At 28.2% G+C, this 12,910-nt stretch overlaps 3 protein-coding genes across 14 annotated transcripts; 1 reads left to right on the top strand and 2 right to left on the bottom strand.

Annotated features, from left to right (window-relative positions):
• Positions 1 to 1,513: 1,513 nt before the first annotated feature.
• LOC126916935 (multiple inositol polyphosphate phosphatase 1) lies at positions 1,514 to 4,224 on the bottom strand. Of its 6 annotated transcripts, none has more exons than XM_050723254.1 (9): positions 4,091 to 4,224; positions 3,323 to 3,513; positions 2,907 to 3,217; positions 2,708 to 2,833; positions 2,494 to 2,638; positions 2,314 to 2,414; positions 2,139 to 2,248; positions 1,867 to 2,061; positions 1,514 to 1,790 (listed from the first exon to the last, which is right to left on the bottom strand). In XM_050723254.1, the coding sequence occupies exons 2-9, from the start codon at positions 3,489 to 3,491 to the stop codon at positions 1,622 to 1,624; spliced, it is 1,326 nt and encodes a 441-aa protein (XP_050579211.1). In that variant the 5' UTR covers positions 3,492 to 3,513; positions 4,091 to 4,224; the 3' UTR covers positions 1,514 to 1,621. The 6 variants fall into 6 exon arrangements, with proteins under 6 accessions (XP_050579211.1, XP_050579212.1, XP_050579209.1 ...); XM_050723255.1 differs by lacking the exon at positions 4,091 to 4,224 and adding an exon at positions 3,964 to 4,085; XM_050723252.1 differs by lacking the exon at positions 4,091 to 4,224 and adding an exon at positions 3,593 to 3,798.
• On the top strand, positions 1,986 to 7,160 carry LOC126916940 (protein lin-37 homolog). Of its 4 annotated transcripts, XM_050723271.1 has the most exons (8): positions 4,109 to 4,255; positions 4,353 to 4,431; positions 4,535 to 4,673; positions 4,741 to 4,956; positions 5,212 to 5,395; positions 5,501 to 5,649; positions 5,772 to 5,829; positions 6,961 to 7,160. In XM_050723271.1, the coding sequence occupies exons 2-7, from the start codon at positions 4,353 to 4,355 to the stop codon at positions 5,791 to 5,793; spliced, it is 789 nt and encodes a 262-aa protein (XP_050579228.1). In that variant the 5' UTR covers positions 4,109 to 4,255; the 3' UTR covers positions 5,794 to 5,829; positions 6,961 to 7,160. The 4 variants fall into 4 exon arrangements, with proteins under 4 accessions (XP_050579226.1, XP_050579228.1, XP_050579225.1 ...); XM_050723269.1 differs by lacking the exons at positions 4,109 to 4,255; positions 5,772 to 5,829 and adding an exon at positions 1,986 to 2,102 and having other exon boundaries at positions 5,501 to 5,736; XM_050723268.1 differs by lacking the exon at positions 5,772 to 5,829 and having other exon boundaries at positions 5,501 to 5,736.
• On the bottom strand, positions 6,474 to 11,819 carry LOC126916933 (ankyrin repeat domain-containing protein 13D). Of its 4 annotated transcripts, none has more exons than XM_050723248.1 (14): positions 11,513 to 11,819; positions 10,672 to 10,807; positions 10,473 to 10,597; positions 10,094 to 10,139; positions 9,877 to 10,020; positions 9,662 to 9,733; positions 9,068 to 9,248; positions 8,758 to 8,983; positions 8,554 to 8,682; positions 8,327 to 8,477; positions 8,082 to 8,243; positions 7,891 to 7,988; positions 7,719 to 7,807; positions 6,474 to 7,303 (listed from the first exon to the last, which is right to left on the bottom strand). In XM_050723248.1, exons 1-14 carry the CDS (start codon positions 11,609 to 11,611, stop codon positions 7,066 to 7,068), a joined length of 1,896 nt encoding a protein of 631 aa, XP_050579205.1. In that variant the 5' UTR covers positions 11,612 to 11,819; the 3' UTR covers positions 6,474 to 7,065. The 4 variants fall into 4 exon arrangements, with proteins under 4 accessions (XP_050579205.1, XP_050579204.1, XP_050579206.1 ...); XM_050723247.1 differs by having other exon boundaries at positions 7,891 to 7,991; positions 11,513 to 11,818; XM_050723249.1 differs by lacking the exon at positions 9,662 to 9,733 and having other exon boundaries at positions 7,891 to 7,991; positions 11,513 to 11,817.
• Between the last annotated feature and the right edge of the window lie 1,091 nt (positions 11,820 to 12,910).

The following is a 12,910-nucleotide window of genomic DNA, read 5'->3' as shown; positions in this document are numbered from 1 at the left end:
ATGCGTTAATATCGGTTACCGACCGTCGGCCATTTATCTTTTGTTTATAATTAATTCCTATGTCCATGATTTACTTCAAATGTTTTGAAGTTGCGAATACACAACATGTTACATATTTAATCGGATACTTAACAATAACCTATCACACAGGTCAATAAAATCAATAAAAAAAACAATATAAACGTATACTTACATCCATTTTTGTTAGAATAACTCAAACGTTAATAATCGCTACGCATCAAATGTTGACGATTTATAATTCACCATAATAATTGTCATCGTTAATTGTTATAACGTCTATATATCTCCATTCTTCCGAAATGATGCACAAAACATGACCAAAGGTCTAAAGTTAATATATAAAACTGAACCAGTTGTGTTTAAATGAAGCAATAATCAACCTCAAATTCTGTTTCAAAAACTTATAATGTAAGCTGTTGGTAACACTAACACTAAAATAAGCGATCAACGACAAAAGAACACAGGAAGCTCGTAAAACTATAGCATTTTGTTACAACAATATCTAACAAAGTATTAAATAAGAACGTATTAGTTAAATGAACCTAATGATAATCGATAGAAGATAATAAAACAGTAACACAAATACTACATAGCTGAAAACACGCACTACGAAGAATATATCTTGAAGCCACGATTTATCACAATAAAAATGATATTCCGCGCTAAAACTTTGCCCAACTGACTCCCGCTTAGCAAAGAACGGCTTTTCATTTATTTTAAACCCGCTCACAGATTAAAATATTATATGCTGGGAAGTGCTCTCATAAGGAGTTTTTAAAGTTTGCTATCTTCATCAGTTTACTGTATATTGCTATAATTAAGTATAGTGGATATAATGCTTTTTATTTATTAAATAAAATAATATAAATAATTAAAATAATAAGTAAATTAGGGCAATATTTTAGCATAATCTTGTATTACAAACTAAAACAGACTTAAGCGAACGTATAGGATTTATTCCACAGGCCTCGTTATTTAAGAAAAATGCATTGTATTTAACGAATGACTTGTCTTGAGAAAATATTTTAAAAAAAACTGTGTTTTAAAAATTTATATTAAAAAATTGTTAATCTAATTTATTAAAAAATAAACTTTTTTTCATATTTACGTAAATTTATTTCATTTTAACACCTTCCTCCATTTTTTTATGAAAGGGGCTACTTCTGGGTCAATAATCCCAGGCCTCAAAAATTTTAACACGGTCCTGTTGATCGGCCGTCTTCTTCTTATACGTCTACGCATGGATGTCTATATACGGGCTTCGCGAATTTAATGTAATGACTCCAAAATTGAACGAAATACAAACGAAACAAAATTTCTCAAAATAATTTTCGTTTGTAATTTGTAATTTCATAGCCAATGGCGCGATGTCGTGTAAGATGTCAAGCCCATTTTTATCCCTTACGATGATCGAATTGAATATAATTCAAACATTCTGATCTTTTTCGAGGTCGATATTTCAGGCCGGTACATACATATGTCATATATCATGTCATATTAAAATGGAACGTTCGATTCATTTCATTTTTTTAAGTATAATAAACTACAAATATATATACATGATACAATTTATAAAGTCTGTCATGGTCCTACATCATCCTTATGATGATTCCTCCATTGAACACAATGTTTCGAACTGACACTCCTCTTCTTGGTCAGGGTAAAGTGCTTTCATTGTAGACAGTGGACATGGTACATTCATAGGACAACCTGGTAGATGTAATGGTCTTTCCTGATGCATGAAAAGAATACTGGGACCTCCAGAACAACTAAAATAAAAAGAAAACCATTATTATATTAGATTATTATAGTTAGATTACATATAAAATATATAAATAAATATACTTGTATAAAACGAATGCGATATTAGATGCGAAAGTATCGATAACCCCAGTTCTCCAGGCTCTGTTCTCCGCATATAACGAAAATAAATCATGCGTTAAATGTTGATCTTCCTTAGCGATCCCTAATAGAGCTAATAGTTTCAAAATGGTTCCTGAATGACTAAAATACACTGATACTGTCAGTCCTTCATCTGCCCTATAAATTAAGAACAAGATTTTAATAACATAATATTCGATGTAAGTAAATTTTCTAAGAAAATGACGTATTCTTACATAAAAAAGTTAAAAACATCTCTCAAAGCTGGGCAAGCTTGCTCATAAGACAATTTGTAACCATATCCATCGTTCCAATAATATTCCAAATCATCTGCAAATTCGAGTACCTAGAAAAATATCAATTAATTTAGCAAATAATAATTTAACAAATAATTAGACTTTAAAATTTTACTTTGAACTCGTCTAGCGAAAATATTCTACACCATGGTGACTCGGAGTTTTTGTGCCATGCAGTTTCAAATCCACACATCACGTACATCAAATGTACAATTTCTAAAACGTAAATTTTATTTTGATACATTTTTCTTCTTAATTTCGTGTTTTATAATTAGTTTCCATGTATACTGCATACCGTGATCAACCTGATAACCAATACGTCTAGAAACGTCTTCTAACATTTTCTTATAAACATTGCTCTTCAAGAATTTTTCTTTTTCTATTCGCGAATCTGGATTTTTGTCCACTTCAGAACGCCAACGTTGACAACGTTTATAAAACTAAAAACTTAAAACAAAATGATCAAATAACAGAAGATATTATTATTGAATGATATAGTTGAAAATTACTCTTAACACAGGATCCTTGTGTTCTGCTTCCGGATACTGAACTCGATAACTACTGTGTCTTCCAAATAAACCAGTAGCAAAATTCTTAGCACTTTCCTCTGTGCGTTGAGTGGCAGTGTACTTAAACTAAAAATTCACATTTTTATTTAATAAATATAATAAAAAATATGTATTAAAATTATACATTGTATATTTTTACTCTATAAATTTGATTATCATAAATCTCTGGCATAAGAATGGGAAATCTGGATTGATATCTTTCTCCAATATCAATCATTTCATCTTCTCCTTCTTCTGCTAATTTCATAATATCATCTTCGTTAAAAGTAATTTTCCACTCTTTAAATAAGTCTATATCTTCATCTGTAAATTCTGATTCATTCCCTTTATAGTTATCTAGGATAATCTTTTGTAACTTTGGCAGTTTTTCAATCATGGATGGTACATACTTTTTACCAGGATATCTTGTACCATGTCTTAAAATTAACCATATTTTTCTTGAAATACAACCTGTGATTAATAAAAATTCTTTTTTGGTATTGAATAGTAAGATAAAGAATACTTTATTCTTTTATATATTGGGTTATTGTATTGAATTAAATACTGGGTTGAAACCTGGGTATTCAAGAGGAGAATCGTCATGGTTTGATATAAATCTATATGGTGTTTTAGTTCCTATTCTACATTTATAATTTCTGTTGTCTAAAAGGCAATTGTGTGCAAAGATAAATGCTGCACTTATTGCATTAATAATTAAAAATACTTGAGCATTTAATAGTCGCATCTCTTTATTAGTTTTTGACTACCTGCAACATACAAAATTAGTATTTAATTTAAGACATTATTGAAACATTTTTTGGTATGAAACTATCAAAAATGCACAACTTTATATTGCATAATTTCCTAATATGCACATACATACACATGTACTTCAATAACTTTTAAATCAGTAAATTCAATTAAAATTACAAAATTTTTAGCACTTAATAAAATGTAATTCAATAAAACTAGCTAAGCTAGAAATATTTAGATCTTGTTACAAAAACGTATATAACCAACTAAATTAATAATTCATGTAAAAATAAAAAATGTAACATTCATCATGATCGAATTCCAAAAATATAAAAGTTAATAATAATATTAAAAATTGAATAATTCAGTAGTAAACTATGCTATAGCGAACAAACTCGTAACTTTCACAACTACTGGAGGCTATGCTTATATATTTGATTTGTGTTTCTACAATAATTACTTACTATCCAACTAACATAACGTAGCTTTTATTTGAAAAGATTAAAAATAAAACAGAAGTATAAGTGAAAATTATTTCATTTTCGTTTGTGCCGAAATATTGTAGAATCATGTTAGGGTTTATATACTAACCTTATATTTTCGAATACCCAATATTACAACATTTATTAATAAATACTTAATATTGATTAATCATATCTCTTTTTCGCTATAATAGTTACGTACAATTTTGTTTCTGAAAGAAAATTGTAATTTGTATAATTCAGTGCTCAAATGAATTAAACTTTTTTGTGCAAGGTATGTTTATAATACATTATTATGGTGTTTTAGGAATTGATAAGACTATTGTAAATGTTTATATGACATAACGAATGCTAATCATTTTGTAATTTAGATGGGGAAAAAGAGAAATATTCAACCACCACCTGTACCAGTACCTGGTCGTGTAAAAATAGAAATAAAAGATGAATTAGGTAATAGAGAATATTATTTATACTTAATTTTTGTAGTAATAATTAGTAGAATATTATAATTCACTGTGTGAAATAATTAATATTAAAATATATTTTATTCTAGGAGATAATGATGTACTTGTTGCAAGAGATCGTTTAAAAGGTGCTCTGAGAGAATTACTACAACATAGTGATACAGGATCATCAGCAGATTCAAGTGAAGAAAGTTCTGCGCAAGATTATAAACATTCAATGAAAAAAATGTAATTTTGTTTAATATACATAACTGTTTCTTTTTCTTATAATTAAATAATATATTTTTATTTACAGTGATATGTACAGATCAAAATCAATGGGTTTTCAACAACCACGTAAAGTTAGACGCCGTAGACAAGTGCAAATGGATACTGCATTTCATCATACTTATGTAATGAAATTATTTGATAGAAGTGTTGATTTAGCTCAGTTTCAAGAAGATACACCACTTTACCCCATATGTAGAGCATGGATGGCTAATCAACCAAGAAATCCTAATCTTGTACCAAAGTGAGTAAATAGAAGACAGTCATAAAGCTGTAAATTTCCAATTATTATTCATCTATTTTAACTTCCATATATAATAACTTTATAATATTTGTTTATTTCTATTATAATCTCATAGATATTAACTTTAACATATTATAATTAACATTACTCATAAAATATCATAGAAGGGACCATTTAATTAGTTTATTACATATATTTTGAACTCTAAAAAATAATATTAAAGAAAGATAATTTTTATACTGTTTTTATATTCAGAGTACGCAGTCCAAGTCCAGAAATAGTGAATGAAGTGAATATAAGTAATAATATATTGGATAGTAATGGGGAAGTTCGTGATGTTTATTACTTGCCACCTCCACTACCTTGTGAAGAAGCTATACCTAGAAATCGTATACCTTCACCAATACCTAGAGAAAAAGAAGAATTGATTTTAGATTATGTGAGATATCTACTTTGATGAATCATATGTTTATCGATCAAATATGATATCTTAATCACTACTTACAGCGTAATATAAATACTTGTTATACATGATACATTATAGGACGGACAAACCCTAAAATCACGAGAAATGTTGTTGAGAGAACATAGAGTACATTGGAACACTGTGCGCAAAAAATGGCATCAACAAGCACATAAGAATGAACTGCGTTTTACGCAAGGTGCAAATATATTAAATACTATATTTAAGAGGTACATATTAAAAAATTTGGAATTATGTGGGCAAACAAATGGAATTATATAAAAATATCATTCAGATTATATTTTATACTGTGAAAGGTAATTTTATTATAAAAACATTATTTCTATTTCAGGGCACAATCAGAATTTGAGTAACCCATTATCTGGTAGATTGATTACTATCACCCATTGGTAATAAATATAATTTCAGTTTTAGTGTCATATAAATATCTTTTTTCGTATTTTTCTACACACGTTTTATTTTATACACATAATTATACCTGCTATATACTGCTTGTAGAAATATACCTTTTTATTACAATATAATTAATGTACTGTAACTATATTTTGTTAAGACAAATGAATTCATCTATGAAAGAAATGTTATGACAAGCTATAATTCATTTTTGGAATAAAAATTTTTACAGAATAATGATATGTAGTACAATTTGTTTCTCAATAAACTGTTGGTATACTGACAACAAATTAAGTAATAATTCTGTTTCTGTTTTTTATTTCATACATTTGATTTGTACTAAACTTTTCAACGAAATTACTCGTCTACAATGAATAAACTATAAAGAATAAATATACTTTCATTACAGTGGTACTATTCTCAATTAATTGAAACGCTACTTACAATTGTATTATCACGGGTATAAAAAGGAACTTGGAATTGCCCGAACATTAAGAGGCAGTTTTTTAGATTATTATATAGAATATTAATTAAAATATTAATCCGATACATATATCCCTAGATTTTGATGCTAAAAGTTTTTGAAGATTTGAGTCTATAGAGACTAGGAGAAAGGACAAAACGAATAACCGTTGAAGGCTTGAGAATTACAAGCTTTTTATTCGAAATATTGACAGTCGTAACTTACAGTACGTACTTTCAACGAGATTTTATCCCTATTTATTTGATGTTATTTGAATAAATGTTAATTGGATATCCGAGAATATTCCGACCTTTCTGTTAGAGCAATTGTAATTTTCAAGACTTCTGAGTATATATATACACTCGTATATACCATGTTCCTCCGTACTACTCAATTTTTTCATTCATATAAAATGTAGCTAAGAAATAAATAACATAATTTAAATCATTTACTTTCATAGTTAATGTTATATTATCTCCACCGTTTGACTTGTATTCGTAACTATATATGTACACATATATGTGTATATGTATATATAGTTATGTATACTGTAACTATATATCTATATATATATATATATATATATATATATATATATATTATAATAACAAATGTCTGTTGTAAACAACTGGATTACTTATTTAATGTGTTTTGTGAATTGTAGGAAATGATTTCACGCATGACAGCCACATGATGCTTGCGCAGCTGGAAGATTTCACGTAGTTGTGGAAGTATAATTTGATCAAATTTTTTAATAAGTATTGCACGTTCACTTGTCTGTAAGAGATAACTCAAGCACTTGTCGAAACGTTTCTTCTTCTAACAATCGACGTTGTTCTTCTTCCAATTGTTGTAGTTCCGAAAGTCTTAATGCCAGTCTTAATTGTTCCGCCGTGTCTTCGAGCGAGTCAGCATTTTCTATGTCACTTGTTTTATCCAAGTTACTCCGACCGCTCGCACACCCAGCAGTACTGTCTTGACACAGTGCCAGACTTGCCTGAATCGCTCTGCATTAAAAATGAAGTTGAAGATTTACAATGACTTATTAAACAAATTTCCTAAGAATATTATATTATTTTATGTAATATTAATGATATTATTGCATTAAACAAAATTTATTATAATATTGTTAACATGTACAAAAGATAAAACACCAAGATTAATTGTATTTTTCTCTAACATTTGCTGCAATTCCCTGAATTTTCTGCAAAAATATTTATATATATATTTTGTTGTTAATTTTTTTATTGTCAATTCAAATATTTATTATACATCTAATACTGATAGCAATCCATCACCCACCTTTCTGAATTTGAATTGTTGCACAAGAACACATGCAAAATAAAATGTTTAAAACTTTTACAATAAAAGCGAAATATCTGAAATGGCATATGCATTCCTATAGATGACATATTTTCATACCTTTGTAATTGCCTCTCTTCTTCAGTTGTCATATTGGGCGTTGTGGGCCGTGATGGTTTCTGCGCTCGTAAGGCTTCCCATATATCAACCTTAATAAATTGAGTTACATTATTAGAATTTATTTCAATATAAATCTTTTTAAAGAAATATAAGAAGTTTTAGACATCTATACCTCATCGCGTTCACTACCAACTTCCAACAAACTTTGTTGTATAGCAAATTGTAGAAGATCGTCTTCTTCTTCCATAAATTGTGTCCGAACTTCAGCACCTGCTAAGTAGATAATTACATAATACAATCGTAGATAAAATGCATATTCAATATCTTCCTTTAATACCTAATTTACATAAATATTAAATTTACCTAGTTTTACGTATCCTACTGGTGCTTCAAAACAAATATCATCAACTAAACAAGTCATTCTGTTAGTTTCTTCTAAATGTCCTACATGAGGCACTTCTTGATCCATGCCAAAAATATTTCCAAACGTTATCCTTGCATTTAATATATGAAACAAAGGAATTTCTACAAAAAGGAGAATAATTTCATCATTTATCAAATAATACTAATTAACTTAAAAAAAATAAATAAATAAATTTGAAACTTACCGATTTTAACAGGAAATCCAGCTGGTAATTGCATTTGGATAAAATCCCTTAATTTTGCAAAGTGTGAACTAGATATTGCCATTAGATCGACGATTGGCATAATTTGTTCTTGAAGACTTAGTGGATACTGTTCACTAAGCCATAAAGTTGCCTGCAATTTCATATTTAATCATATTTACTATATATACAGATATTAGCCTAGTATGTATAATGTTTTATTGTAATACCTTAAACTTCTGAATTTTTGTATTAACTTCTTTTGGTCTACCTATATCTCTTCCATTTAAATCAATGTCTGGGTCAAAATATTCCTCAGCTGTTATATTAGAAGGATTTCCGACATTGTTATACTCTTCCTAAAACGAATAATAAATTAATTTTATTATGATAACATAATGTATGTACAAAGATGTTTAAAAAATGAAAATTACACTAGTAGTTGCGCTATTACTGTTTTCCTGCTGTTGTTCCGCCATGCCAAGAAACGATTGAAGAGGTGTACGAGGAGCACGAGCTCGTGCCTTATCAGGATCAGATAAATGTTCTAATCGAGTTTTTGTTATTAATTCTACATTACATGCACTAAACACTTTACACTCATGTCCATTAACTATTTCACTTTTATCAGAGCGCCATCCCCACAAACCAGCTTTATTGCTAGTTGAACATAAATAATTGTTAATGAAAACACGTGAATGTAGTAACACTAATAAAATAGCAATAATAAAGGAAAATAATTACCGTTCAAAGCTAATTTTATCCGTATCTATGTAAGTAGTAACAATCGGATTCGTAAGCCGGGTTAAAACACCTTCTTCAGAGGGTTCCATTAATTGCATATCGTCAATATCTACGAGTTTAATATGCTCAACATATACTTTTCTTGTTTTGTGATCTACCTCCATCATTGTTGCTCCATCATCTGCATAAATAAGTTTTTTTGGTTACTGAAAAGACATATTTTAAGAAAAATTTATTGAAATAAAATTCTCACATTGTTCTATTTAAGTTTGTAATTTGCTACAACTAATTACGTCAACACTAATTCATTTCAAATATTTCTTTTTTATTTAAGTATATTTAACTACTTAGAAAGATATAGAATATATTAGTAGTAATTATTTTTGTTACAATGTCTAGATTGCACTTACCATCTAGAATTTCAACTTATTATATCAACTTTTCAAAAGTAATAAAATTGCAAGAAAATTGTAATAAATAGAAATAGAAATAAGTAAATATGTAGATAAGAAAACTTTTCTACTTCACAGAAGTGTTTTACAATATTCTCTACCATTCTGCACACCACATTAATTTTAAAAGTAATTCTGTCACCTGACTCTCGTCCCACCATACTGAACACATAACTCCGTTCACATCTAATTGCCACAGGTACATGTGATGCAGCTTGCATTTAATATATACAATTATAGAACAAATAAAAGACTCTACTATTAATATAAAAGGAAACATACAAAAAAACCTGACAATTAAAATAAACTTAAGGAATGTTAATGTGTTCATGCAAAGAACCACATTCAAATACTCACTTTGCCCTTTAAAGATGTAACTACGATTTCCACGTTGCCACTTTGTATGATCAAACCCTAGTAAAGTTGTATCGATTCGTACATTGCTGCCCTGTTTGTATACCTTGTATGTGTCACTAGGACATATTCTAGAGGCAAGGGGAACTAATAATAAATAAATTATTAGTTTAATGTTTCTAATCGAAAACAATAAAAAAATTATGTAATTTATAATTACCCCAACTAGTAAACTCCCATTTCATTTCTACATAAAAGTCAGGAGCCTAAAAATATTATTTAATTTCAGTTTAACCAAATCAAAATTTCCATCAGCCATGAGAATGATTGACAAACACTTATAAGCTTCTTGAATGGTTGATGGAAAGCACATAATATGCATGTATATGTGTTTGTGAAGGTTTGTGACTGTTTCTGAATATGACAAAATTTATTATTTATGCACATATGAGAGAAAATATTCTTTCTTTTTCATAAGAATTCGTCTCATGGAAATAATTAATAAATTGTTACTACAAATGCTGAATAAGATCTTCAAATGCCCACAAACTTTTCGAGCATTCTGCATGGTTAATAAATATATGACTTAATAAGCTTACTTGTTTAAGTTTATGAAGTAATTCTGGAATACCAGCTACCCGATTACAATATCTTTGATAATCTCTATGTGCTAACACCATTTGTATTAGCTCAGGATTTCCTGTACCAACTGCCTCCTGAACCACTGCAAAAATAATAAGATTAAAATTTGAATACTGATTAATTCGGTAATTTAATAGATACAATTATGTTTATTACCATTCCATCCTTGAGTGTTCTCTGTATTAACATTAGCTTCATGTTGTAACAATACTCCGACAGACTCCATATGACTTAAAGTCACAGCCAACATCAATGGTGTTCTTCCTCTGTTATCAAGCTTTTCGATATCATGCTATAAAAAATATCATATTATTACTTTATTAATATATAACAATTTAAGACATTTCATAAATATATTATTAAACTATTTTATATCTGAAGCTATCTGAATCTTAAGAAATACATATATATGGATAAATATTAAATGACATTAAGTGCTGTCAACATTAATAACTAGCACAGTAGTTTTATTAAGGTTTATCAAATCATTGGTATATTAAACACATAGCATCAGAAGTTACAAGTCATTGAACATTTAGGGTTTCTAACTCATACAAGGTTTCACTCAGCAGCCTCTCTGTCAGTGTATCAAATGATCTTAAATCAATATCATAATATATCATAATATGTATAATAAAATTTATATGTATGTATATATTGTATTTTATAATCTAAATAACACACATATGTGCAAAAAACAATTTCTTTATATTAAATTTTTAATATCAATAAAGCTATTTTTATCATATTTATATATATTTTTTACTTTTTGACAATTACGAAACAAATACCCTAATATCTAACATGAAATAAAAACTGTCATCTGTCATGTATACATTTTATAGATGTTTTATAGAAAGAAGAAAACAATTGATGAATATAGTTGTTTCGCGTGTCGTTCTTGTCAGTATCTGTTCAATCACAAGTACGATTAAACACGATTAATGATCAAATGACAGTTCCCTTTTTTCTTTCTATTTTTTATCATTTTACCAACCAGCTTTGTAGATAATTCTTCTTCGAGTTCTACATAATTATTATTCCACACGAGCCAATGGAGCGGATAATTTTTTTGTATCGTGTCTATATTCACCATTTCTCTGAAGTTTTGTTAACGGTAACATACAACACCAACAATTATAAGTTCCACGACTTGAATGAACAACATAAAATTTCGTCTAACAAATACATGACACCGAAACGAATAAGCAACGACTAAATTTTGATCATTCATTGACCGAACAAAATAGCTAGATAAGAAACCTTGAATATCATATTGAATGCACCAAAGTCAACGAAAGAAATGTTACAAGTGGCGCTTATACATATATGGCGCTATCGGACTTTTAACGTTCCTAAACCAATGCACTTCAACTCTACGCTATTACAGCCTTAATTCCTCTTCACCTATGCTTCAAATGAATTCGATGTATCTTATTCATTGAAATATATATCGTTCTGTTTTTGTACACATATTACACATATCGTAATAAATATAAAAAAGAAAAAAAAAAACAGAATGAATCTAAGATACAACTCCATTGCACGCGTATATATTAGGTCGTCCGAAAAATTTCTTTCGTTTTATAAGGAAATAATGGATGCACAACATTTTTCGTTTTATATTATTTTATCGAATTACGTATGATCCATTTAGTTCTATCAAAATAAAGATCACAACGTTCGACAGATTAGCTTTCGTGTTTGTATAAAGATGCGTTGTTGTAAAAGATGTGTCTGTAAAAGAAAGACACTTTTCGGACAACTTAATAGATGATTTCAAAATTCATGCCTGCCTTACGTATCGATATCGCTAGATACATAATCAAGTTCACACGATAGCATAGAGAACATTTTGTATGTACAATAAATAATAAATGAGAACTATAGAGAAGAAATATAATAATTTACAACTTTCATCTTTTATAGGAAGTAAAATATTTATATCTCCGTACAGTCAAACCTATTTCTCTGCTTATTTAAAATTTAGAAATTAAATATGTGCTCTTATTATTTCACTATTCTTAAATATATTTTAAAATATTGATAGTTGATTAATAGTTATAGTTATTTATAACATTTTATAATTATGTATTGATACCTATATATATTGCAAATATATAGCAATAATCGTCGTGATTTTATACAAAACTTCTTAGGTTTATTACACATTTTTAAAATGTATTTTAGTTATAGTATGTTTGGTATAAAAAGTATTTTAACATGACATTGCAAGTGGAATCCAAAGATAAAAATGGTTCTTTTAAAAATAGTTTATAAGTTGACGAAATTTTATTAAAAAGGATGAAAGATAATTGTTAGAACTACCAATGTTTTAATATCACAAGAAGCAATATTTTTAAAATTATAAAGAATTTCGAAGTCAAATAAAAAG

Source organism: Bombus affinis, chromosome 5, assembly GCF_024516045.1.
Source record: "Bombus affinis isolate iyBomAffi1 chromosome 5, iyBomAffi1.2, whole genome shotgun sequence".
Classification (NCBI taxonomy): domain Eukaryota; kingdom Metazoa; phylum Arthropoda; class Insecta; order Hymenoptera; family Apidae; genus Bombus; species Bombus affinis.
Note: the sequence above shows the minus strand (reverse complement) of the source record. Positions and strands in the feature narration are given on the sequence as shown.

What these genes read in the sequence shown, in the direction of transcription:
- LOC126916935 (XM_050723254.1), bottom strand. Translation starts at nt 3,491, where the DNA reads ATGCGACTATTAAATGCTCAAGTATTTTTAATTATTAATGCAATAAGT. An exon ending in TTCTCCTCTTGAATACCCAG is followed by an intron (nt 3,218 to 3,322) that starts GTTTCAACCCAG and finishes TATTAATCACAG; the next exon opens with GTTGTATTTCAAGAAAAATA. An exon ending in ACAAGGATCCTGTGTTAAGA is followed by an intron (nt 2,639 to 2,707) that starts GTAATTTTCAAC and finishes TTAAGTTTTTAG; the next exon opens with TTTTATAAACGTTGTCAACG.
- LOC126916940 (XM_050723269.1), top strand. Translation starts at nt 4,353, where the DNA reads ATGGGGAAAAAGAGAAATATTCAACCACCACCTGTACCAGTACCTGGT. An exon ending in AATCCTAATCTTGTACCAAA is followed by an intron (nt 4,957 to 5,211) that starts GTGAGTAAATAG and finishes TTTTATATTCAG; the next exon opens with AGTACGCAGTCCAAGTCCAG. An exon ending in AAGAATTGATTTTAGATTAT is followed by an intron (nt 5,396 to 5,500) that starts GTGAGATATCTA and finishes GATACATTATAG; the next exon opens with GACGGACAAACCCTAAAATC.
- LOC126916933 (XM_050723247.1), bottom strand. Translation starts at nt 11,611, where the DNA reads ATGGTGAATATAGACACGATACAAAAAAATTATCCGCTCCATTGGCTC. An exon ending in TATGGTGGGACGAGAGTCAG is followed by an intron (nt 9,249 to 9,661) that starts GTGACAGAATTA and finishes TTATTTATGCAG; the next exon opens with ATGATGGAGCAACAATGATG. An exon ending in CAAAAATTCAGAAGTTTAAG is followed by an intron (nt 8,478 to 8,553) that starts GTATTACAATAA and finishes ATGAAATTGCAG; the next exon opens with GCAACTTTATGGCTTAGTGA.